The sequence below is a fragment of the Arachis hypogaea genome, chromosome 14 (genome assembly GCF_003086295.3).
Source record: "Arachis hypogaea cultivar Tifrunner chromosome 14, arahy.Tifrunner.gnm2.J5K5, whole genome shotgun sequence".
Taxonomy (NCBI): Eukaryota; Viridiplantae; Streptophyta; class Magnoliopsida; order Fabales; family Fabaceae; genus Arachis; species Arachis hypogaea.
In genome coordinates this window covers 142,313,213-142,339,052 of record NC_092049.1, presented here as the reverse complement: position 1 = coordinate 142,339,052, position 25,840 = coordinate 142,313,213, and the positions used below count along the sequence as shown (strand labels likewise).

Here is a 25,840-nt window from a genome sequence, read left to right as displayed (position 1 = left end):
AATTATGCTTTCATGTAAATATCGGGAAAATCAAATGTTCTTTATTTAAAAAGTTGGAAGTTTTTCTTTTTCCACTTCAACATGGAATCTCCTTTATTTTCTATTATTAGCCTTTTAATATATAGAACTGTATTGTATTTTATGTTATGGTCGTATTGTATTCATGACAGCATATATATGATTTATATATATGAACGACAAGTGGAAAATTAAAGTAGAAGTGGAGCATTGAAAACTACATGCATGATACATTAATAATGTTCTTCAGACTTGTTTAGCACTTCAAACTAATTATTGGTTTTATTGTTCAAGTAGATAGCTAGCTAAGAAAACTTAATGCTTGTATTATTGGAAAACTTTCAAGTACCCAACGGTTAAAAATTACTGAAATAGTACACTTAAAAATCTTCCTATATTATTATAGGATAGAATAATATGGTACGTTCGTACTTTTATGTTATGTTTTGCTCATTTTCTTTTTGATGAAGACCATACACCAAACGCATAATAATTTCTTATATGCTACTTACAAACATGGTCTCCTATATATTGTTCTCTGATCTCACTTAGCTTAGCTTCTTTCGCTATATTAAATAGATCGATACCGAGCAATATTAATGTTGTATGACGAATAAATATTATTATTTTTTTATTAATATTTAATTAATAATAATTTACATTTATATTTATAAAAATTTTACACATAAAAAATATATATAATTTATATTTATATTTACTAGAAATTATACACATTAATTTAAGGAAAAGTATAAAGTACTAATAGATTATCTGTTAATTTATTGTCAATAATAATTAATTATTATATTTTAAACACATGTATAAAAAGATATATTTGATAAATACTTCTATAAAAATATTTTTATTAAACTCAATCATAAAAAAATATTTTTATTAAATACATCCACAAAAATATTTCTATTAAACATAGTTATAAATAAGAGTTGGTAAAAGTTGACAGAAATGTTGATAACCTAGCGAAATTGTTAATTTAATTAGAGACTTGATCATCATTCCTCCTATAGCTGCCGGTGTACTCTTTTCTATTGGTTGCTACTTATTGTTACTACCTAAACTGAAGGGTATGTATTTCATTTTCATAAGAAAATTCGGTGCTTACATTTCATAACTACCTTTCTATCATGTATAGTACATACACATTAATTGATTCATCAGTACAAGCACTTAAATGTGTGTATTGCCTTCTTTTTTTTTTTTTTTTTGCCTGCCAATGACCATACATATGAGATTGAAGTGACACGTAATGGGGCACAAGGCAAAGGAAATTTCCACCACAATTTGTAATAACTGCCATGCGTGCTCACCATGATGTGACCATACTCACTTCATTTAAAAATAAATACCGACAAATAATTAGGCTAAAAATTTTTATTATGGAAGATAAATGTGTGCTATTCAATTTTTTTTATCTTCGAATGCATATAAGGCTATAAGCCTCGTCATCAACCTTACGTTGATAATAGTGGAAAATTAAGTAAGGGTTTTTTTATAGTCAATTTATAGTATTAAATTGATTAGGATTTAGATTAAATAATTTATAGCATATAAACATGTTAGAATTTTCGTCATTGTTTCTTTTTACTAGTAGTAGCTAGTGACCACTTTATTGAAGTGATGAATATAGATATGATACTACTAATAAATGCCGAATTTTTTTTTTTCCTTCTTGGTATTGAGTTATCATGAACTCTCCTTCACGTATCTCATTCTCAATTAATTTAAAATCAATACATAAAAACACTAATTCTTTGAAGATCATTCGAAAAAAAATAATTAAACTTAGCAATTCAATTATCATACCTGTAATAGTTTTATATTGTTAAAAGATGTAGTTTATACTGATAAACCTTAATTCATGAGTTATTAAATTATTCAACATACATAGTTCATTTCATATATATATATATATACAACAAATACCACTCTAGACCCTAGAGATTAAGGAATTATTCCATTAATTTTTTTAAGTTTTGTTACACATAACAAAATAGACGCTAATTATACATCGTTGTTACACAAGCAACGATATACAATAAACACTTCAAAACTAAATAATACCCTTATTAGAATATCATCCAGCCCATTATTTAAAAGTTCAAAAAGAAAGAAAAAAAAAACCAAAGAGCACAACGAGAAACTTTGTTAGAATTTAATCGACAGAACATAATAAACAAGCATGCATGTATGATTATCGATTATTAGATGAATGATTAAATTAAATTGGTCAAATGAACCATTTTAATTTATTTCATCTAATAACGAACCATCATGCATGCTTATTTATAATTTCCGTCGAAATAATTCTAACAATATTTTTTATTTTTATGTGTAGAAAAAGGAACATAGTGAATTAACATGAAGGTAAAGGAACCCCACAAGAACTAGCAACCCTTCTAGCACCAGGAGAGTTAACATAAGTCCTCAAGGCTGGGTTTTTGATGTAATTACATAAGCATGGCTTCTGGGCCCTCAGCTTCTGGCAGCATACACTTGATGGTGGTGAGCCGCCGGTGATGGCCCCAAGACATGGGCTCAACTCTGTTGGGGTGCAAGTCACAGCCTCAGCCATTGGAGCCACCTCCACAAGAACCATTAGTGCCACCACCAACACTGCACACACCTTCTTCATCATCATGATGTTTTGAATAATTGATGATTAGTGCAAACACTAGTAGTAGTAGTATGGATTATTGGGATGCATTGAAAGTGTGGTTGTGAGGGTGTTTATATACAATTTTGGAGAGCAATTTAAAATTAAAGAAATATATTTAGGAGGAGTAGTTCTCAATCTCTTAAAATATATTTAATATATATTTTAATGGTGGAAAGGTGCAGTGGATTTTATGTGAAGTTGATAACCGATAGTCGTTAGATGATTTGACTGATTTGACTAAATTTTTATCTAACAGCTCTCAGATATTAACTTCACATGAAGTCGACTTCACCTGAGTTTTCACCATATTTTAAAGGGTTTAATTTTGATAGTCGTTCAATCATAACCGTTCTTTCGAATGATCGTAAAAAGTAATTATTTTTACTAATGTGACGTTATGTGATTAAATAAATAAACATGTATAACGGTTTTATACGTATAGAGTATCAAAATTAAATTATATTTTAAAAATGTTTAATTATGAATAAAATTTATTTTATATTCATGATAATATATAAAAAGAAATTATACATATATCCAATGGTATATTGTCATAAAAAATGTTAGGTGATCAATATTTTTTATTTTTTTGCTTTATATTTAAATAATATTAGTCAATTTTTTATAAATATATTTTAAATATTTTAAATATACTCCATAAACTATAATTTATTTTTTAGATGGATGTTATATTAGTATTTTGTATAAATGTGGATCAGAAAGATACATACTCATTATTCTTTCATATTTAAAATTTAGAGGTTACTTCAATAAAAACATCTTTATATATGAATAATATTATAAATTCTTAAATAATTTAATCAAACATATTAAAAAGATACACACAAAAAATTAAACATATTAAATTATCTAAAATTCACATTATAAAATGTATGTAGCCACCTTAAACTGTTTAGCCTCCATAAACATCATTTCTATGTTTTTCGTGTGTTTGGTTTGAATCATAAATAAATAAATAAACTGTTGCCTTATGTGGGAAGGAATTAAAGGGTGAAGGTCCCAGCGACAAAAGGGTCGTTGGGATGTAATTATTTTTGCATTAACATCGTCAATGCTCTCTGCCAATCGTGGCAAATAACAATTGCACCGTCAATCCCGTCAACTCCCAAATGCATTGATTCTTGATTAGAATTATATGATCATAAAATTGATATTGCTTATTACCATAATAATAAGAAAATAAAGTGTGTGCATCCTAATTATACTAAACAAATGAAAATATTAATATTTTTTTAGGATCTAGGATAATGATTAAGGAACAAATAGTTAAACAACTAATTATATTAATCATATCTTGTGCCCACATTTCACTAATTGTGATGATCTGATCTATTATATGCTTTTGAAAAATAAGATGTCACTATAAAAAGGCTCTCATCTGTTAAATCCAAATTCATTGATTTATTAGTATTATTTGTCGGTAAATCCATTTTAATTAATTTATTGACTTTAATTTGATTTATGTGAATAATTGAACATTCTTTTCATTTTTTTAAGTTAACATCGTTATTTAATAGGGTGTTGTGACTTGTGATGTGAACAAATAATTTTCATTAAAACCTTAATTACTTATTAAGTTACACGGAAATAATTCATTTTTTTTTCACTTTTTAAGTTTTTATAGAAAATATAGAGAGGTACTTTTTATGTGTACGTAGTAGAAATCCCCAAAAGAAGTTGTTGGATGTTAGGTATTGCATGTATAGTAATAATCCCAGCAACATCCTCACATGTTAGGTATTGCTATTGCTGTTGCATGTTTGGTTCGGTACTGTAATTGTTGAATTTCATCGCCTAAATTATCTTCACGTGAAATTGATAGTTAAGAGTTCGTTAGATAATTGATAGATTTGACTAAATTATCATTTAATAATTTTTAATTATCAACTTTATATAAAGACAAAAATACGTGAATTTTCATCTTATTCTATATTATTGTGTAGTCACGGTAATAAATAACGAGAAAAATGATAAATTGACCTTTCTTTCCGCACACCGTATCTAGAGACTTAAAGGGTTCAAGCAAAGTGTCTTGGAAACTTGTACCAATTTAGATAAATTTTATTGTTCATCAGCATTCTTCATAATGAATATTGAAAAAAAAAATGCGTCATTATTTTCGAGTTGCTGATGGAGCATGCAAGCAAGCAAACACGTACATAAACACACTTCAAATTCTATATATTTGGAATCAAATCGAAATTTATAAGGCATCAATGAAGACATAAAACAATATTATTAGGGGTGTCTATGGATCGGATCGTATCCGCAGATCCGCGGTAAATATCCGCATCCGATCCGAAAATTGTAGATACGATCCGATTCGCAAATTGATCGGATCGGATCCGATCTGCACCATTTGCGGATCGGATCGCGAATATCTGCTCTACATCCGATCCGCAGATCCGCACAATAATAATTAAAAAATAAATAAATATATATATGTTTGGTATTATATTTACTTGTTTGTATGTTTTAGTTAGTAATTATTATTCATATATTGTATTATTTTATTTTTGTTATTTAGAAAGAGTTTGATTAAAAATATTTTAGGAATAAATAAGTTGAAAAGTATAAAAGAAATATTTTTATTGAATTTTTTTACATTGAAATATGATTAAAAAGAGAAGGTTTAATTATGCGGATATATCTGATATCCGATATCCGATCCGGCACTAAAAGATGCGAATATCATATCCAATCCGATAAAAATTGTGCGGATCGGATCGAATTTTCGGCCATATCCGATCCGATTCACGGACACCCCTAAATATTACTCAGCAATGTACTGGGAGAGTAGTATTACTATTAACTACATACACTTCATTTGCATCTTCTATATTATATAGCGTATATTAGTTGCTTGCGGACCACGTGATATCAAGCATCAACGTATTGTATATGAGAGATAATACTCAATGAAATAATAATAATAGGAACATTATAATAATACCTACATACATACATACATTGTTTTCTGCCCATTCTCAATTTCCCATATCTATCTGCCCATCATTCTGTGTATCTTTTTCTTGTGATTCGAGTCTTGTGATGATAATAATAACAATAATAATAATAATAACCTTAAGAGAGTTGCTTGTATTATGAAATCCAGCTTGGTGAATTAGGTTAATTGAAATTTAATACTAAATTTTAGAAAAGATTAAGTCGAGTAGTAGATAGAGTGGTTAATTTGTAAGGTGAAATGAAAAAATTTAATTAACCTCTAACTTTCATATGTATGATCATGATGAAAAACAAATGTTCTTTAAATAAACTTAATCCATCTAGATTGTATTGTTACAACTTACAATACACCGTCTCTTCTAAGAAAAGATACGATATAAAAATCATTTAATGCCATATAAGTAATTATCCCAAAATCTTAAACTATTAGATAAAACTACATGAATTTTTTTGTTTGAACCTTATGTTGAGTTTTGTTTTTTTGGAATAATAAGAATCAAATTTTAGATCTTTTAATCATAAATTCTGATATTTTCTTTTTTCTAATTTATATATTAGATTCTAATCATATATTATTTTTCGTGTTACAGTAATTTGTTAGCTATAATTTACTAATCATTCTATTTTAATTACAAGTGTAACATAATATTTTCATTTTAAAAAAGTGATGGATCTTCCTAGAAATATAATATGATGAATGGGGGCGTTAATTTTATTATATGACAGTCCATGATAACAAATAACAATGATGCACAAGGTACAGAACAAACCACAATTCAATGAACAAATATACAAATTCAGCCGCGTCCTGGATTCAAATCTCTGCTCTCCACATGAAGCCTAGAGTCCAAAAACATATATATAAACACATCAAAACTGCGATAAAATAACTCTTAACTATATTTTCTTCTCCTAGCTCGTAAAAATCACTGTAAAGGGATTAAAGAACTGTCTAATTTGTATGAGAAACTTTAGAACCCAACAAGTGGGCTTGTCTTGGTGGTTGTATACTTAGTAAATTAAACAACAGCAACCTTCACCTGATGTATGAGAATCACGATGAAGAAGTACATGACTTATTGTTTTTGACCATCCTCTTGGGCTTTTCCCTTGCCACGAAGCATGTCACCGAAGTTTCCGAGCATGATGCGCCTGAATCTAGTATCCTCTGCTGGTGAAGGTGCACCAGTATTTGGCGACGAAGCAGCCTCTGATGACGGGTCAGTAGTGCTATCTTTCTTTCCAAGCAACCCACCCTCACCGAAGATGTTGCTGACTGATGTCGGAAGTGCAAGATGAGCGCCGGCCATCACCTTACTGATAGAATCAAAGGTTCCCCCTGATCTTTCCTTCATAATAATTTCAAGAGCTTCTTTGTGGGCTGGATCCAGTGCATCCACGTCTTTCAAGAGGTTCTGTATAGCAGGCAAAAGGTAGTCCCGGACGCTATTTGCAGGGAAATCTAAAGAAATAAATATTCAAAATCATCAAAATAAAGTCAGAGATCAGAACTTGTAAACTAGAAATTTTTCACAAGATTGTTGCAGTTCTAGATTGCAAAATACTGGCAGTGTGAAAAGATTCTCTTTTCTTTTTTTATTATTAAATTAGGACAATTTTGGTGAGGATATGTAAAGAATGAGAGACTAGATAAACATCATGATTCTATTTTTTTTTTTTTTGGGATATATTGTCTATTTTCTACAATTAACCAAACAAATGTCTTACTATCAACAGTTGAATAGCACACTTCATAATCTAGCCACTGTTCAACAAGAGTCAAGGATTCTTTTGCTAAAAAACCATGGTCATTCCAAGCACACCTCATTCTGCCTACCTAACTTATGCAAATGTAAAAATGGTAATGCAACAGATTAAACACTCCAAAGCCTATTACAGATTAGAGAACAAGAACAAGGTTGTATCTGTTAGCTTGTCGCTACGTGCAACTTGAATACTGGACTATTAAGAATTCATTAAAACAGCATAAATACATTGAGAAGTGTTTGGAGATGCAAGCTTGATATATAATTAACTTAATGAGCTAACCTGTAGCATCCAGAGCTCGGATTGCCTCACAAAATGCATTCACTCTCTCTCGTCTACGCATCAAATCACTTGTTGCATTTGGCATACTTGTAAGTTGGAAAATCTTGGACAAAAGATGTATGTTGAGTTAAAGGAAAACCACTGAACAGTCTAAGAGATCTTGAAAGCCAACAAAAAAAAAATCCATATGGCTACGGAAATGACACAAAAATGTCAGGGCATTAAGCTGAGTTTTTGAACATATTTGTTTTCCGAAAATCAAGGTTAAGGATATAATCTCTAAGTCTTTCTGTTGTATGTGGCACTGCCACCACCAATGCACGAATAACAGCAATAGTAGCTTCATGGGAGCCATCCTCAAGAAAAGCATCCATTTGAACCCGTATTTTGTCAACAATCTGAAAGATACCTCATGTGATCATGAATTCGGAATGTGGAAATGCATTGACATCACTATCTTAATAGAAACCAAGGAGAAACAAAAATAACATATACCGTATCATTTTTGAAGTGTTGAGCCACAGCACCAAATGCATCTATACTTGCATACTTCACATTCAGGTTTTGATCAGATCCAAGAGTAATTAGGGCAGGCAAAACATGAGTTGAAGCAACCTTTGCATCAATATACGGGACCTATTAATGAAAATATTGATGTTATTTTTCCACAATTATATGAAAGGTAAACTAGAAACCAAGGAAAAAAAAGCAGCTTACAATAGCTTTAAGCAGTTTGGCAGCATTTATTTTCAAGTTTAAATTAGTGCTAACAACCATTTCCCACAGTATAGTAAATATCAAACCATGGTTTTCTTCGTATATGCTGCATTATAAAGAAGCTCCATAAGTATCACACAAAAATAAATAATAATAATAATAAAGAAAGAAAGCTCCATAAGAACATTGGGTGAAAAAATGCAATTATATTTGAATAATGTATGTGGTGGTATTCAAACCAGATGAAACGGATAGCATTGATAATCTCAGGAGTGTGCTTTGTTGGTGGATTCTCCATGTGGTTTTCTTCTAGTAGCAGCTTCCTCAAATATTCTGCTAACAGTTCTTGTTTTCCACGAGCACCCATAACACCAGCCAACAAAAGTGGTAAGACACACATCGTAGAGAGCCTATCAACAATAGCGGATCTTGGTCTCAAACCTGCAAGTGAATAGTCAAATACAAAACAATTATGTGAACTTTTAGAGAGAGGGGATTCAAGAACCATTACCTTTAATTCTTGAACGGATGGAACTAGGAAAATATGTCAAATCAGCATTATCCCCAACGGCTGTTAAAAATACAGGTAGCATTATGCATGTCATGTACGAATCCCCAAATCTTTCAGAAACGGATAAAAGAAACTGCATTTACACAATACTGATTAGCAGAAACTCGAACATCAATTTGAGCAAGAGCCACTTAAAACAATTGTAAAAAAGAGAAGGAAAGTAACCTTTGAAATTCGGCTCCGAAGATTATCTTCTTTCTGTGGTAACATGCAAGCCAGCTCTATCAAATTAGGAAAGCATTCAACATGCATCCATTCAAATGCATCCCATTCAACTTGCCCCCTAGCAAAAGCAAACCTAGGTATGAGCAACTTTGACAAAGTGATTTGGACAAATTAGTCATTCTTGTCTATGGCTGTGAATAATGCATATAGATTACAATCTGAATTGAGCATACTATTTTAGTGATTGTGAAAACATGACGTGCCACCTTTTTCCTTTCCTCCATCCCTTTTCGAGGAGGATGGGACATCAACACCCAAATTCAACGGCATTGACTCTTTCAAATGTCCTAATCGTATTATGCCAAAGTAAACTCCTCTTGCTAAGCTTACCTAGCATACATTTCAAGCAATGAGGTAGATAACATAGCTTGTGTAGTTTCAGTGGTGTGCGAAAAGGGGCATGTTTCTATCACTTTCTGGTCTACCCAAGGAAGCAATTCCACCAGCATTCTTAAAAGAATATCTATATTCCAGCGCTCTCTTTCACCCAAGACACGGAGATGTGATTCCGCAGACCCTTCAACCCCGGAAAGAGGAGGACAACGCTGCAGAAGTGGGAAGAAACTTCACTCAGAAAAATAATTTGAAACAAGAAAGAATTTCTCAGTAACAAGGGAGAACTTACAACTCAAAGAGAAACAAATACCTGAGCTGAGCTTAAAATGTGAGAAAGCAAAACTTTTAAAACATGATCTAATTTGTTTCCCCACTTTATAACTACAGGAACCAATTCCTTGAGAGAAGTTTCCACCACCACTCCTGATGGGTCACATACCAATTGAAACATCAACTCCTCCACCTATCAACAAAGAAAACAACAGAGAACTGTATCAACTGTTCAGCCTTAACTATTATTTCTTCAATTTTTTTTTTCATATTATGGCAAGTGGAGAAGGCTCCATTTCCTAGACCATGCCTTGTCAACTTGTTCTAGAGCTTACATTGTAGCCAAGTCTCAAGTCAGTAATCTTCTCCATGATTGCCTCAAGCAAATTTAGTGAGGCTGACCTTGAAATATTTATCCATGTCTGGGAAAAGTGGAAGCAGCATAGCCAGATTACGAGCCGCAGCCTCTCGAACAACAACAGCAGAATCTTCTATTAATTGCTGTACAATAGATAAAATAAGAGAATCCCGAATCTCAGGCCGTACAAATTCTGCAAGCTCTCCACATGATTGAGCAACAAGCAGTCGACGCTCCTCGTACATGTGACTGATCTAAAACCATGACACCAAAAAACTGAAAACCTGGTTCCAAAATCAGAATGGAAAATAAATAGGTTGAAAATTGAAGCAAGAATATACTTGTTCCCAACACTGTGGAAGCAATTCTGTTTCTGTTCTCATCTCTCCCACATTTTTCGCAAGGCTAACACATGCCTGAAACGAAGATAAAGAAACTCAATGATGTGTTCGAAACCATCCATTAGAGAAAGTTAAGATGACAACCCAACATACATCCATTATTATTCGTCTCTGTTGTTCATCTGGACGCTTGATTAAATTAAATAATGTGTGTGTCAAAGAATCTCGAGTGCTGCTATCTGGGTGGCGCTCAATTGCACACATAATTAGAGGAAGGAGCTCCTGCAGCAAAACAAAATTAATGCAGCCTATGTAGTACAACATGTACAAGTACTGTTAAAAAAATAGAGAGCAAACCTCCCGATGATTGATCAGGACATAAGGAACAATTTTAGGCAAAGCATCTGCAAGTATCTGAATGGTTCCTAATCCCTGTCAATATATACATATGAACAAAAATATCACTACATTATGATGTGGCAAAGACAAATCTCTTCTTCAGAATATCATCAATTTAACTCTTATTTCTTCTCAAAGAGTAGGAGGGATTTTTATCTTAGTATTTTTCAAAGCACTATGCTACAGGAAATGAAAACCAGCATAAACAAAGTTAGTTCACATGTTCTTAACAGAAGACAATCCCTGACCAAAACTAGACTCAATATTCAGTTTCACCAAGTCACCAGATTCCAAAATGGCAAACAACTTAACAAAAAGTGGAATGGACTTACTGTCTTTTCAGATATTGCTTCATCATTGAGACTATCTGATTTTACAGGTAAGCTGCTACCCACTTCTTGTTGCCCATCATTTTGTTTGGAGAAATTATTGTTACTTTCAGAAGCACTATTTATATTTGCAGGATTAAGTAACCCAGGCGATGTATCTTCATGTTTATCAGCATACTCATTAATACTTTGAACAACTGGTAGTTGAGCAGCTTCATCTTGTACAGCACCCAAAGCCACATCAACAGTGTTAGAGATTGCACCTCGGTCTTCGTGAATCTCTATCGCTGTATCATCTGTTGGTGAAATTTCATTTCCAGAACCAACCAAATTGCTGGGTTCTGGGGCTCTTATATTTTTTTCCTTTAAATGTTCAACTTCCATCTTCAATTTCTTAATTTCTTCCTCATACCTCTCCAAATATTGAGATTGAATATTATTAACATCACCAACAACCATATTATTTCCAGAACCAGACCCTGCAATATGCATTTTCAGTGAACTAATCTCAGCTCTGCAATCACTGAGATCCTTTCTCTGGTTCTCTAAGGATTGTTTTAAAACTTGCACCTGAAGTATAAAATTAGTATATCATAATTTTGAAATGAATGGTTTCGGACAGAGTAAAGCACCTTTTAAAAGTAAGAAGAAACTACCATATTCTCTTTGTCTTTAAGATCTTTCTGCATTGCCTCCAAGGATTTAGTTAATGCTCCTATTTGAGCATTTGCCTGGTCCTTGTTCTTCAACAAACTCTCCTTTTCTTGATTCAGCCCCTTATTTTGTTTAAGCAAAATTTCATTTTCTCTAAGTAAAGTAAATTTTTCCTGCATTGAATTCATGTGTCATTAAGCAGATTGAATGAATATGACATGATTAATGTTGGTAACTTATTCGCTTTATTTCCAATAGTATTTATGTGAGGAAATCTCATTTCTTCTTTTCTATTAAAGTCTCTTTTTATCCCCCCCCCCCCCCCAAAAAAAAAAAAAACAAAAAAAAAAAGAAGAGAAAAGAAAAAGGAAAAAAAAGGCATTATGTATAATGTACAATAAAAGAGACACAAAACCCAAAAAGGGTAGGATGCAAAAGTCAATTCTAGCAAAGGTATAAAATGTTAAAATAAATAAACACAGTATGAAAACCACTCAGCAGTAGTTTAAGCACAATAAGCCACTTGTTTATAGTACAGTGAATAAAAGAACTCGCCTCAGCAGCCTCTGAAGTTGAGGAAAGATACTGATAATAATAATGACGCAAGGCATCTGGTACAGATGCAGGTGTGTTGTGCCAATTATCCAAGTTCTGGTCCGTAACCTACACAAACCGTTATGGCAGATTAGACATTAGACAACAATGCAATGCAATAAGAACCAAAAATAGCAAGAGGGACATAATGTGCAGAGTGAAGCCAATATAAAATGTAAAAGAATATAGTATCCCATATACAGTTCATACATACATATATAACCACAGCCACATACAGGGCAACTATTTAATTCCTGAATAGCTAACTACATCTAATAATCAACAAATGAAAATCCAAAACTTAAAAGTGTCATTCCTATTCTCAAACAACAAGGAAACATCATTTTCTTATAAGAACTACAAGATAGAGTACAATAAAAGAAGATGTATGGGAAGAAGGAGGATAAAAGGTAGCCACAGAAAAGAAGGGGAGTTTTTTTTTTTTTGTGGGGGGAGGAACCAATACATCATTACCAACCTCTTCATAAAATGTCATTGCAGTTAGACGGTATCCAGCCATAAGCAAGTATTCCTTTACAGCACAATTAAGATCTTGACGTTCGATATCCTTTAACGGACCCAAATCAATGAAGGAAGTATTTTTCTTTTGTTCTTGAATTTGTTGCCCATCATTTAGTGAAACATCTCTTGACTGCGCAGCTGCATCCAAAATTGAAGTATGCAAAACATAGAATACAATGGAATCATATGCAAAAAGGAATATGCAACTAGAGAGATCACAAGTCTTAACAAGTTGCATCATATAACACTCAAATGGATATCACGAAAAATATAAAGGATAAAAAGGTTAAGAAAAATACCATTCAGTCCATTATGACTTTCTGCCTTTTTCTGCAATTCAGTTTTGAGCTTTGAGATGTCTTCTTGAGCCAAACGCAATTCATAATCACTAATAGCTAACTTCTCCTCTGCTGCTTCTTTCTCTTCCAGCAAACTTTGAGGATCTGCCACTGCTTTGCAAAAATGAAAATGCAGATGAGAAAGTGTTATCCAAAAATTACAAATACATGGAAAAAATGCCTTGTCTTCTCATCTTATTGTAATGAAATATAAATTTATTAAAAGAACCAGTTAGTATAATTCAAGACGAAAGAAGAACAGGATTCACCCAGATGACTCTCCTTAGCAGTATGCAGTTACACACTAACATCACTTCATTATATATCCCATGTCATACACGTGTAATTCAGATGAAAGAATTGGCTTTGATCTAGAGAGGTGAAGAGGGGGGGGGGGGGATTCAGTTTTTTAACTATGCACTGTCCTTCCCAGTTTGCTATTTTATTTCTACCCAATAGAAGCCGGATTTTTCTTCTATTCTTTTACATATAAAAGCCAGAATCTATGAAAGTATACATTCCCTGCATCACTTATCAGGATTGCTTTGTAATTTCTGTGTTGCATAACTCATTCCTTTATCAAGCTGTATACAATGCTTCTCTAGTACTGCTCTGCTGTTCTTTCTCACAAATTAAATAGGGAAATAGTCAAAAGAGAACCCCGGGAATAGGACCCCTGGCACATGCTTTTTCGCCCCTTGTAAAATCTCACCGAGGACACAACAAAGTCACTGCTCCATAGCGCAAAGGAAACTGATACCGAACCTTATATGAAACAGTTAGCTTAAGAAAAATCTTCAGTCGGGTACTTTCAGAAACAGAGAACTCATCTTTGTACTATTAGTATTCGAAGCTTCAATACCAACAGTTTCCACATCACTCAACATTAGTTTAGCAGCAAAATCCAGCATGTTAATTTAACTTCTGTTCGACTTCGCACCTCAAATCAAATTCTTTTCCCACCAAAAAGTATATCCTAGAGTTCAGAATTACTACATTTATCTAAATGTACGGTTAGATAAGTCAACCTGTTAGTTAGTTAAAGAAGTTAGTTATTGTAACTGAATTTTCGGAGTTCCAGCTGCATTCACTAGTCACTACTAAGTCAAAAGTCAAGATCAACACACATTTCATTATCTCCTAACATTTCAGAAACAAAAACAATGGAGAAATTAGGGATTGAGGAGCTGAATTTGAGATCGAATCAGAATTTGAGAAGGTATACCTCGGAGAGAATTGAGGCGGGAGATTTGATCGGGAGGGAAGAGGGAGGGATCGGAGAAGAACTGCTTGAGGCGGATGGCGTGGTGGTCGCGGCCGTCTTCGAGAAGCTCGTGGAGGAGCTCGAACGCCGTGAGAAGGTAGTTCTCTTCCAAGAGGAAGTTGACAACGCAGTTGCACAGCGACGATCTCTCCACGTCCATTATAGTTTCCTCCTACTGTACTCGGAATTCTCAGATCAGAAAATTTAACGGTTTCTGATGAGAGAAGCCATTGATGAAGCGAAGAAGGTAACAGATCTATGCGTTGAGCTGAGTTGAGTTGAGTCACGGTGAATCTTCAAATGTCTGCGAAGTAGGTAACACATCTCACATGACTTTTGCTTCCTTCGCGGTCCTTTTTTTACTATTTTACTATCACAATTAAATTCCAATTTTGTTTTTTACTGATTATTATATTGTATGGAAAACAAAAGAAAATTGTTGTTTAGGTTTAAAAATAAAAGGAAAATTCCACTTATTTTTCTGCTGGACAAATATAATTCATCACAATTTTCTTCTAATTGTTTAACTCCTAGTATTGTTTTCATGTATTTATCATCGTACATAGGTATAAAATTTTATATTTTAATTGTGTTATATAATTTTTTTAAGAATTTAATTTTAATATTTTATGTAAATTAATTTTATGCCTATATTTAATTATATAATATTATATTAATAAAAATAATTACTTTTTATATAAGAACGTTTTTCATATTTTGAATTGTTTAAGTCTTTAGGATGAAGATAAAACCAGTGACTTTTTTTTTTTTTTTCAAAAGACAATTTTATTGGTGTAATAAAATAAAAGGTCTATTTTGGACTTACAGCAACAGAGAAATGGGAATTCTCCAACTAAGTAAAAATATTAGATGTTATCTCCTCATTAAGACATAGAACTTGAAAAGGGTAAAATGAAAAAGGAAGAGTTTTTGGAGAAGGAGTGTCGTTCTTGGAGCTTCATCAATAGAGGTGAGTCACTGCTTCTAAAGTTCCGGATCTTGCAATAGCTACTACTTCTTGAGGAGAAATGACTTTGGCTTCAAAAATTCTCAAGTTCCTCATCTTCCAAATCTGCCAGGTTAGTATTGCTGCCAAATGAGTTTCTTTTTGCATCTTAGTCGGTTCATCTTTTTTTTTTGTGTATATACTATATAGTTGGTCTATTTATTTATGGATTTTAGTAGGGGTGAGCACGGATAGCGGGTATTCAATTACCCGTCCGAACTCGAACCAAACTAATTAAATTGGTTCTGGAACAAACAGGTAATCGGGCCCAATCCGAACCAAATCGATGACCTTTATTAGTAATTGGTTCAGGTATCAGTTTTGGAGGTGCAGAACCCAAACCAACCCGCGAACCCAATCATATATTAATTAAATAAAAAAATTAATAATATATATATAACTTTTTTATTAGGCAATGATTATTTACTATTAATATGTTTGAGTTTTAATGAGTTTAGTTTTTAATGTATTTGGTATTTAACATGTTTGGATTATTTCTATTAATATTACATGTTTATTATACTTGTTGAATTTTTAAGATAAAAATTTGATTTTATTTTTTTGGAATTTCAAAGTAATCGAGTACCCAATTACCCGAACCGAACCAATCTATTCTTAATCGGTTTAGTTTAGTTCAGATACATATACAAAAAATCGTAAATTCAAATCAAACGAACCAATTACATTTTGATCGATTTAGTTCTAATTTTACCATAAACTCGAACCAAACCGATCTATGCTCACCCTTAGATTTTAGTGGCTTCGCATGTTTTTCCGTTATATATATGTATATGTATATGTATATAAAATAAAATATCAGTAGCCGGATAGCCCAATCCACCTTGTGTTATTGCAAACTGCAAAGGGCCCCTCCTTTTTTTTCTTAATATAAATGCATGGCCACATTGGTCCTTCTTTTTTTTTTTTCTTATTATAAATGCATGGCCACATTGGTTGTCACATGTAGAAGACTCAATTTAATAGATCCGTATTTGAAGATGTGGATTATCCTTAAGCCATAAGATTCCTTTGTGGTAAAGCCATGGTTTTTCCTTAACGACAAGACAACTTTAGAAAATGTCACAACTCACAAGTCTTCTGCCCAAATGGAAAGCCACATCAAAAAGACAAAAAACATAGTCATCTTAATTCTTAATCAGTTCTTGTTGCATGACTTGTCTGGTTTTCACAAGACAATTAACTCTCAAATTAAGTTCACAGTTTTGGTCCAAAAGTTCTTATAAGTTGATAAATTTACATAAATTTCAAGAGTTTAGATGAAGTCTTGAGTTTGATAAATAAGTTTGTTGTACAGGGCAAACATTTTGCATGCTCTATTTGATCCATGATTTGATTGTTCTCTTTCTTGTTGGAAGACAAATCAATAAGACAATAACATTCTTCAAGATATCTGAAATAGTAAACATCAGAAAGTTATATATTTTACATAACAAAAGCATTGGTTGGCACAAGTTTTCAGTTTCTAAGAGAAGGGACTCTTTACTATTATAAAACCAGACAAAACTAGTGAAAGTGAAATCTAGGTGGTCCCTAGAACAAAAATTAATGACTCTGTAAAACGTGTAATGGAATTTTGGAAAAATCTAAATAGAAATTAAATAATCATAAATGGATAGGTAGCGATATGTCCAATACCAGCCAGTCATTGAAACTCCCTCCATCTTATGCCATCTTGCATCCATTATTCTTTTTCTATTTGAGCTTAGAAATTCTTCACAAAAATTTGATTTTTGTTTCAGCAGATTCTAAGGAACAGAATCAGGTATGGCATATGATTCCCTTTGTGATGTTTTACTATTCTAGTAAATAAATGTCACATAGTAGAATGTTCAGATAGCAGAAATTAAAGACACCCAAAAAAGAAAACTTTTGCTTTATGTTGGGGGTTGGAATTTCTAATAAATGCTATTGCATTATAGTGATCTGAATTATATAAACCTTTCAGTTTTGGATTTGCATTTTTTTTTTCAGCTCTAGATGGATGGCACAAGGCTTGGTAATAGAAGAGGAGTTGGATCAGTTAAAGATGCAGTTAACTTGTTTGATGAAAGGCTTGCTGGTACTGATGATGCTCCTTCATTGGTATGTTTAGAATTTATATAACACAATAAACTAAATTAAAAGTTAAAACCTCTCTTCATGTTGTTTGATTAAAGTTTAATATGTTGTGACTTGTTTTTTTTGTTTCCATCATGTGTTTCTCAGAAGCCACCTTCAAGAACAAGAGAGCTACACAAAGTGAAAAACGATATTGGCCGGTACAAGGAGAGCAGATGGACAGCAGAATCTGCGAAAGCTCGGGCAGAATCCGAGCTTTCTAATGCGAAGAAGACAGTGAAAAGTCTGTCTTCTTTGATCGAGGAATCGAGTAACAAGGCGAAGATGCAAATGAGAGACATAGAAACACTAGAGAAGAGGAGAAAGAACCAAAATGGTGCATTGGTTGTAAAAAGGAATGAGCATCATGAGTATGCTAATGTGATGAGAGAGTTGGAATGTGTTAAGAGGGATTTATTCAAGCTTAAGCTTGATGTGGCTTCTGTGTTGGAACAGAAGTCCAGAGCCGAGAAAGAATTCGAGGAATCAAGCTCCAAGATTATCAATTGTTCAAGAACTGCAGAAGGGCTTAGGAAGGAGATTGAGGAAGCCAATGAAGAGCAAGTTCTTGCTGAACTTGCAAGGATTGAAGCCTTGAAAGAATTGGAAGAAATTGAAGCACAGAGAAGAAAGGAAGCGAATGAGCATGAGGCGAAATTGGAAAGCATGAGGAAGAAAATGAAGGAGGCCATTGCAGAGATAGAGGAATCCAAAGAGCTTGAAAAGAAATTAGCTGTGACTATGTCAGATGTTGAACTCTTGCAGAATGAGTTGAACTCAGTTAAAGAAAATGAGAAAAGGGCTAAAGGAGATGAAGGTATTAAGCAATTTGAAGCAGGTTTCGCGAAAGAAGAGGAATCAGAAGGCACTGCTATGATGTCAAAAAATATAAAAGAAGAATTGGAAGCAGCAAAGAAAGAACTGGCTTTGATTAAAGAAGAAGGTTTTCAGTTTATGGTGTCTATGGATGTCATAAGAAATGAGTTGAATCATGTAACAGCCGAGACGGTTCGCTTGAAGAAGGAAGAAGGAAAAGTTGATTCAACAGTTCTTAATCTGAATTCCAAGTTCTTAAGAGCAAAATCTAAACTAGAAGCTGTGTCTGCAGCTGAACAGAAGGCCAAATCCATACTCATGAGTCTAACACATACCCTTGATAATCTCAAGACCGAACGGGACGATGCAAAGAAGGAAAAGGATCTGATAAGTCAAGAGGTTACAGCCACCAGTGCAGAGATACAAAAGATTGAGTCTGAGATTGACATCACTGAGGAAAGATTGCGAGACGCCATGCAAGAGCTAGAAGTAGCAAAAACTTCAGAGGCTTTAGCCTTAGAGAAGCTGAAGACACTTGCTGAGAACACAATGAGAGAAAGAGCTTCATCATCACAGCATGGTTCTGTGATTACTATCTCAAAATTTGAGTATGAGTACTTAACCAATCATGCATCTGCGGCCGAGGAAATCGCTGATAAGAAAGTTGAGGCAGCTCAGGCATGGATTGAAGCTTTCAAGGCCAGTGAGAGAGAAATACTAATGAAAACAAAAATAGCTCAGAAAGAACTTAAGGAAACCAAATTGATGGAAAAGCAAGCAGAAGAGAAGTTTCTTGCAAGAAGGGTTAGTAGTGAAGAATTTGAGAATTGGCCAAGGAAACGTGAAAGAAGTAATTCCAAGAACTTCCAGAGAGCCATGTCTAGAAGGAGCTTCAAATCCAATGGCAGCATAACTCCTGCCAGGAGAATGAAGTTTCAAAAGTCTTCTTCGCCGGCGACTCGGCTTGTTAGTCCTTTCCCGGTTAAGGCTAGAAAGAAGGTAATCCCAAATTTTGCCAAGTTTTTCAGAGGCAAGAAGAACACTAAGACAACAAAATGAAGAGCAAAATAAGAAAAATAGGAATGTAGAATTTTATAACTGCTGAAATTTTGCAGCAGAGAAGAATTTGAGGCCAACATTTCTAAATTCTAATAGTGTTAACCATATAATTGATTCCTATCATGGAACTAAGTTTTCCTTTCTTTTCCTACCTCTTTAATCTTGTGATTTTATTTTCTTTATTTCCCTTAACCCTTTCAAGTTTTCTTAGCTTACTATTACACTTCAGGAATAAAATAAGTAATAGTCAAGATGAAAGTATGACATCATTTGGTCCTAGATTCTTTGAGCTAGGAAAAGTAGAAACCATTATCATTTTGTTTCGAAATCTATATGATTAAAACTATGGCGGATAAAATAATTTGAAGTAAATTTAGAGTTAAATATTCAAAGTTCTGTTGACACTATAATTGGCCACCACTTGACATCTGTAATCCCAAATTCAGTGAACTAATTTAGAACCAACTCAACAGAGGCTTCATGGATCGAAGCTTCTGCAATTTAGAGTAAAATAAAGCTCTCTATCAAGAAGCAACAAAGAGATAAATAAACCTTAAAATTCCTACAAACAAGTAATATACAAGAATATATCTCAGTTTGGTAATTAGGACAGAATAAAAATAATAAATAGGTAGGGAATTTATATAATTTTGGTCTCAACTTTAAAAAAAAAAGTCTGAAATAATTTTATGTTTTCTTGTCTCTAATTTGTGTCATTTCCTTATGGATTTTTTTATGTTATAGTTTAAAAATAATTAATGTGTGAAAGACTGAAATAGTATTCAATATGAACACTTTTGTTAACAAAAATAGACACAATAAACAATATAAATTTTTAGACAGTACCAAGACATTTTACTTTTATAATTATTTTATCACCACAAAATTAAATTTTATAAAATAAAAAATTGATAAATTAGAGAGAAAGAGAGATAGAGAGATATTTTGAGATTTTAAGATTTTCTAACGAATTTTAAAGTTACGTCACTATCAATTTTTTTTCTTATTATACAATAGAAATTAGAATCTTCTAAATTTAAGCAGTTGGTAGAATAAAAAAATATATTTTAGTAAAAAAATTCATAACTATTTTAAAAGGAGTGTTAAGGACTAGTAAGTTTTGTAATTTGTAGTTATCATTAGTATTTTTAATAGTATGAGATTATATCTAATAATGTGAAATTACTCACTCTTTTTTTTGCTGATTAAGTTCGGACTAAATTTTAATAAAAATACTGATCTCCTAGATTTTCTCCTATCTTAAATAGATTAATCAAACTCACACCTAATAAAAATTATAAATTAAAGAAGGGTAAAGTACTAAATTGATCCCCTACGTATGAGCGTAATTCTGTTTTGGTCCTTAAGGTTTAAAGTGTCCTATTTGAATCCAAAAAAGTTTCATTTAGCTTCAATTTAGTCCCACCGGAGGACAAAGATAAATAATTAATGAAATGTCCTACATGACAGTAGTATAAGAACAAAGTTGATAATTTGGAGAATAAGTACAAGCTCTAGAGGCACAAAATCAACCGTGGATGCATCAATACATGTATTTAACATTTTTTTTAGTTTTATAATAAATAAATTTATTGATGCATCCACGGTTGATTTTGTGCCTTTGGAGCTTGTACTTATTCTCTAGATTATTATACTACTATCATGTAGGACATTTCATTAATTATTTATCTTTGTTATCTGGTGGGACTAAATTGAAGTTAAATGAAACTTTTTTGGATACACTTTAAACCTTAAAGATCAAAACAGAATTACGTCCATACGTAAGAGATCAATTTAGTACTTTACCCATTAAAGAATATATAATTAGAAATTTAGATTAACCAAAATGAGAAAAGTTTATAAAGCAAAGAGATAAAAAGTTAATGACCCTTAGATTTTTTACTCTACAAATCTACAACACTTTTTAAGATTATCCTAAAATTGATTATGGTTTTCTATTGGAACTTAAGAAGCTTCCTTTTGTTGCAAAATGTTAGTTAAGATACAGCCCTATAATGTAGGGGACCAATCCAATCTGAATCTGAGTATGAGTTCCACAAATACAGAGAGAAGTCTAACCCATTCCTTCAATTCACAAAGGTAAGTAATTAAATTAAAGAAACCAAACGGTGCCTTTGAATCTCTGCTCTGCTGCATCATAATTATCCTCTTTCTAACTCTCTCCTATTTTTCCGTGTGTGTGCACAAAAAAATTTAAATTTTAAAACTTTAATTGAAATTCGATACCCCTTTATTCTCTGAAACTGCTACAACTCCTCTTTCTCTTTCTCTTTCTCTCCGTCTAAGAGTTCTTTGATTTTTCGTTACTTCACAATGGCCTTGTCGGATTTCATAGCCTTCTTTCGTTTTCAGTATCTTACAACCCGCCTTCAGGTCCGTACACGCTAAAGTTCTTCACTTTTTATCTTAATATCAATTGGGTATAGTAGAAATGTCAACTTTCTGTGAAAAAAATTCGCCCTTTATAGATATAATCATTTTGTTTTTAACTTTTTATGAGTTTTGAATGCATGGAATTAAATTAACTTTGATTTATATTCATTTCCATTTGAAATCTATGCGTTTTGAATCCAGGTTAACTCAATTTAGTTTGAAATCACTCATTGGCTTTACCTCATAACATCCTTTTGATTTTTTTTTTTTTCTGTATCTTTCATGAGAATTGTGATTCATTTACGGGTAGCAGGCTATGTTAATCTGTTTTTGATTGGATTGGCTTAACTTTGAAGCTTACAGTTGTGTATTGAATTTAATTGGATTATCTTGTTTTGTGGTGATTTTATGGAATTCCTGAACCAAATTGGTGTTTAAGACTTCTCTTTGAGTGTGTTTACTGTTTTTGACGGAGACATGCTATTGCATATGGCTCTGGAGACACTGCCATTCGTGCTGAATTAAACTGATTCAAACTTTCAGGAATATTTGAGATGCTCTGTGTGCTATACACATAGAGGATTTGCCAGGTTCTTAAACCACAGAAAATTTTTTAAGTGTAGCAAAGCAAATCACAGTAATTTTTTGCAACATTTTGCCCCCCGAAATTGCTTTCTTCGGGGTTTACCTAGGAGGCTAGGATTTATCAAGCAGGATGCCGCGGATCTCTGCTGCGGCTGGGGCTCACTTTTCATCCGTTAATTTACCATTGATAGACACAAATGGAGAGGTATACAATTTAGCTAAGATTTTGTTTCAGTCTTAGCTACTAAAACAAAGGCTTTGGAAAAGATATATAGAGTGCTTTTAGCATGTGTCTATTTTCTTATGCAAGTAGTTCTGTCAGATGGATTGATGTACAATCTAAGTTTTTACCTTCTAATAATCATTTAGGGTGTGTTTGGTAAAAATGAGACAAAAATTTCATGGATGACCTCCATTTGTTAGTTGTGTTGCCCTTGTATAAAGTGTATGAAGATATACAGTGTATTAATGCAAAATTTTAAGGGACAATTAAATTTGGTTGTCTGCTTTTGTTGTATGGACATGATGAACATCTATTGGTGTGTATTAAACAAACATTTGGTAGTTTAGCTTCGGCGTTCTTCTAATGAACAATCACGATTTTGTTTGCTCTAGGAACTCAGAGTGAGGGAAGTCCAGCTTGGTTCACATACTGTGAGTTCTCATGGATATGCAGTTGCGAGAACACACAAGCATGATTGGCTCATCCTATTGCTCCTTGTGTTGATTGTGGCCATCCTGGACATTATCCATCCTTTCTATCGCTATGTCGGGAAGGATATGATGACTGACCTCAAATATCCACTCAAGAGTAATACAGTCCCTGTTTGGGCCGTTCCTGTAAGTTTAAAGCTTAACATCATACATATTTTTCTTGAATACACATGCTAACAAGGCTACATTGTTATTCATTATCTTGGCATGGTTAGTTATATGCAGTTTTATTGCCTATGGTGATCTTTCTTGTTGTCTATATCCGAAGGAGAGATGTCTATGATCTTCACCATGCCATACTGGGTATTGATTTTTGAACTACACTGATTTATTAAATTCCTTAGAAACAGCTAGAGCCAATGATAGGAAATCGTTTGCTTCTGCAGGTCTGTTATTCTCCGTTTTGGTAACAGCAGTAATCACTGATGCAATAAAGGACGCAGTTGGTCGACCTCGACCAGACTTCTTTTGGCGATGTTTCCCAGACGGAAAGGATGTATGTCCTTCTTGAATTTTAGGTCTTAAGTGATTGTTTTGGTGAATGGTTTTCCACATCAACACGAGTAAATCTATAGCATCCACCAATTCTTTATGGCTGCTGTATCTCTGATAAACAGCTTCTTGTTAGGTTTATGATACTTTGGGAAATGTAGTATGCCATGGTGACAAGAACATCATAAAGGAAGGACATAAGAGCTTCCCAAGTGGCCATACTTCATGTATGTAGCATTGTGAATAGTGGAAAAAGTATAACTCCATTCAAATAATTTTCTGAAATTTTTAGTTCATTTGTTGTTTTTTTTTTCAGGGTCATTTGCTGGTCTAGGGTTCTTATCATTGTACTTATCTGGGAAAATTAAAGCATTTGACCGCGCAGGCCATGTAGCGAAACTTTGCCTTGTTTTTCTACCTCTACTTTTTGCGTCGCTCGTTGGTATTTCTCGAGTTGATGATTATTGGCACCACTGGGAGGATGTGTTTGCCGGAGGTCTTCTAGGTATATCAGTAGTTATAATGATCAGTAATTTAACTATGCATCTTAAGTTTCCCAAAAGAGAGATGAAAATACTACTTACAACTGTTGGTGCCTGCCTTGACTCTCCGAATGATTCTTATTTCAGGTCTTATAGTAGCTACATTTTGCTATTTGCAGTTTTTCCCCCCTCCTTATCATTCTGAAGGTATTGCATTCAGTGCATATTTTTATGATTTATAATTTAATAATTCGCTTGTGTCTGCTCGCATATGTCCATTTTTTTCCTTTCTTAATGATAGCATATAAGGTGACAACTCAATGCAGTTGTCTTCACGGGAACTTGATAGTTAAGAACCGTCATCTAACGATTCACAACTATCAACTTCAGATGAAGACAACTGTATGCGAGTTTTCACTAGCATATAATGATGTCAATTGATCTATGTAACCGATTCTTCCTTAGTGAAAAATGCATTATTGTTATAGTCAAAGTAACAACTAAAATTTATATCTTTTATGAACCATATAATCAACAACCTGATATGATGTTTTTATTATGCAGGATGGGGACCTTATGCTTATTTTAAAATGTTGGAAGAAGCAGGAGGTATGACACAAGCTCATAGTGCTCAAAATGTTGGTCAACAAGGCCAGTCAACAGAGTCTCAGGCTGAGAACAACCATGGGTGTATGGGTTTAACTTTAGCACGGAATCAAAGCTCAACATTCAATGACATTGAATCTGGAACAAGATAGATAAACCACTTTCTAAATCAGATCCTACTAGTACATACTATATCCTAGAATGTTACCACTTACCAGAATTAAGTTGACTAATTCAGTTCTGCTGAATCTTAATTAGTTTTCTACTCGATAGTCACTAGTAATTACCTTGTATTTCGTTAGAAACTTGAAGGGAAAATTTGTTTGAACCAAATTGATCATTAATACTATGCATTTTGAGTTTTGACTAATAAAATTCAATTTTTTTTTATGCCAAAGTCCAATTCAATTCAATTAAAAAGTGAACAAAGATTGATGGCATTTCAATGGGATAAACAAATATTCCAATTTAACAACTCAATAGCATAATTAAGCAGAATAAAAATTCATAAGAACAAGTCACTACTACTTAGTGAAGAAAATTCACAAGTTGAAAATTGCAATAACGTGGAAAAACAATAATCATATCATATCTGAATAACAATAGTTTTGTTGGAATCTTCAAATTTTTTCTTAGACTTTCTAGACTTGCGAGTTTGGAAATCAAAGTTGTAACCAATCCCTTGCCCGAACCCGAACCCGAATCCAACACCGCAACCCATTCCAAGACCGAAAACTAACCTAAGGTGGTTGAATGGCCAGCCACCGTAACCGAATCCACCGACCAGACCGAATCCTAAGCCAGCACCGCACCCGACACCAGCACCAAAGCCAGGACCCAACACCAACGTCTGAGACTTGCTGTTGTTGTTGTTACCGAGGAACTTGGAAACTGGGAATTGACCTTGTTGCCCTTTGTTGT

The 25,840-nt window shown here is 33.1% G+C and overlaps 3 protein-coding genes across 7 annotated transcripts; 2 read left to right on the top strand and 1 right to left on the bottom strand.

The window, feature by feature from the left end:
• Nucleotides 1–6,371: 6,371 nt before the first annotated feature.
• Nucleotides 6,372–15,104, bottom strand: LOC112798210 (uncharacterized). 2 transcript variants are annotated; one of them, XM_029298083.2, is made up of 21 exons: nucleotides 14,609–15,104; nucleotides 13,345–13,494; nucleotides 13,002–13,183; nucleotides 12,485–12,592; nucleotides 11,932–12,102; nucleotides 11,279–11,845; nucleotides 10,905–10,979; nucleotides 10,701–10,829; nucleotides 10,548–10,622; nucleotides 10,251–10,460; nucleotides 9,889–10,041; nucleotides 9,573–9,787; nucleotides 9,183–9,300; nucleotides 8,958–9,090; nucleotides 8,686–8,887; nucleotides 8,447–8,552; nucleotides 8,225–8,365; nucleotides 8,004–8,127; nucleotides 7,730–7,846; nucleotides 6,721–7,142; nucleotides 6,372–6,520 (listed from the first exon to the last, which is right to left on the bottom strand). In XM_029298083.2, exons 1-20 carry the CDS (start codon nucleotides 14,805–14,807, stop codon nucleotides 6,757–6,759), a joined length of 3,561 nt encoding a protein of 1,186 aa, XP_029153916.1. In that variant the 5' UTR covers nucleotides 14,808–15,104; the 3' UTR covers nucleotides 6,372–6,520; nucleotides 6,721–6,756. The 2 variants fall into 2 exon arrangements, with proteins under 2 accessions (XP_029153916.1, XP_025697212.1); XM_025841427.3 differs by having other exon boundaries at nucleotides 6,372–7,142.
• Nucleotides 15,105–16,562: 1,458 nt separating this feature from the next.
• LOC112798211 (protein PLASTID MOVEMENT IMPAIRED 2-like) lies at nucleotides 16,563–19,797 on the top strand. The gene is made up of 3 exons (XM_025841428.3): nucleotides 16,563–17,436; nucleotides 17,646–17,756; nucleotides 17,880–19,797. The coding sequence occupies exons 2-3, from the start codon at nucleotides 17,652–17,654 to the stop codon at nucleotides 19,644–19,646; spliced, it is 1,872 nt and encodes a 623-aa protein (XP_025697213.1). The 5' UTR covers nucleotides 16,563–17,436; nucleotides 17,646–17,651; the 3' UTR covers nucleotides 19,647–19,797.
• Nucleotides 19,798–21,593: 1,796 nt separating this feature from the next.
• On the top strand, nucleotides 21,594–25,294 carry LOC112798212 (putative lipid phosphate phosphatase 3, chloroplastic). Of its 4 annotated transcripts, none has more exons than XM_025841430.3 (9): nucleotides 21,605–21,746; nucleotides 22,584–22,830; nucleotides 23,241–23,465; nucleotides 23,555–23,642; nucleotides 23,726–23,835; nucleotides 23,968–24,058; nucleotides 24,148–24,336; nucleotides 24,461–24,520; nucleotides 24,878–25,294. In XM_025841430.3, the coding sequence occupies exons 2-9, from the start codon at nucleotides 22,756–22,758 to the stop codon at nucleotides 25,069–25,071; spliced, it is 1,032 nt and encodes a 343-aa protein (XP_025697215.1). In that variant the 5' UTR covers nucleotides 21,605–21,746; nucleotides 22,584–22,755; the 3' UTR covers nucleotides 25,072–25,294. The 4 variants fall into 4 exon arrangements, with proteins under 4 accessions (XP_025697214.1, XP_025697215.1, XP_025697216.1 ...); XM_025841431.3 differs by having other exon boundaries at nucleotides 21,674–22,040; XM_025841429.3 differs by having other exon boundaries at nucleotides 21,594–22,830.
• Nucleotides 25,295–25,840: the final 546 nt, after the last annotated feature.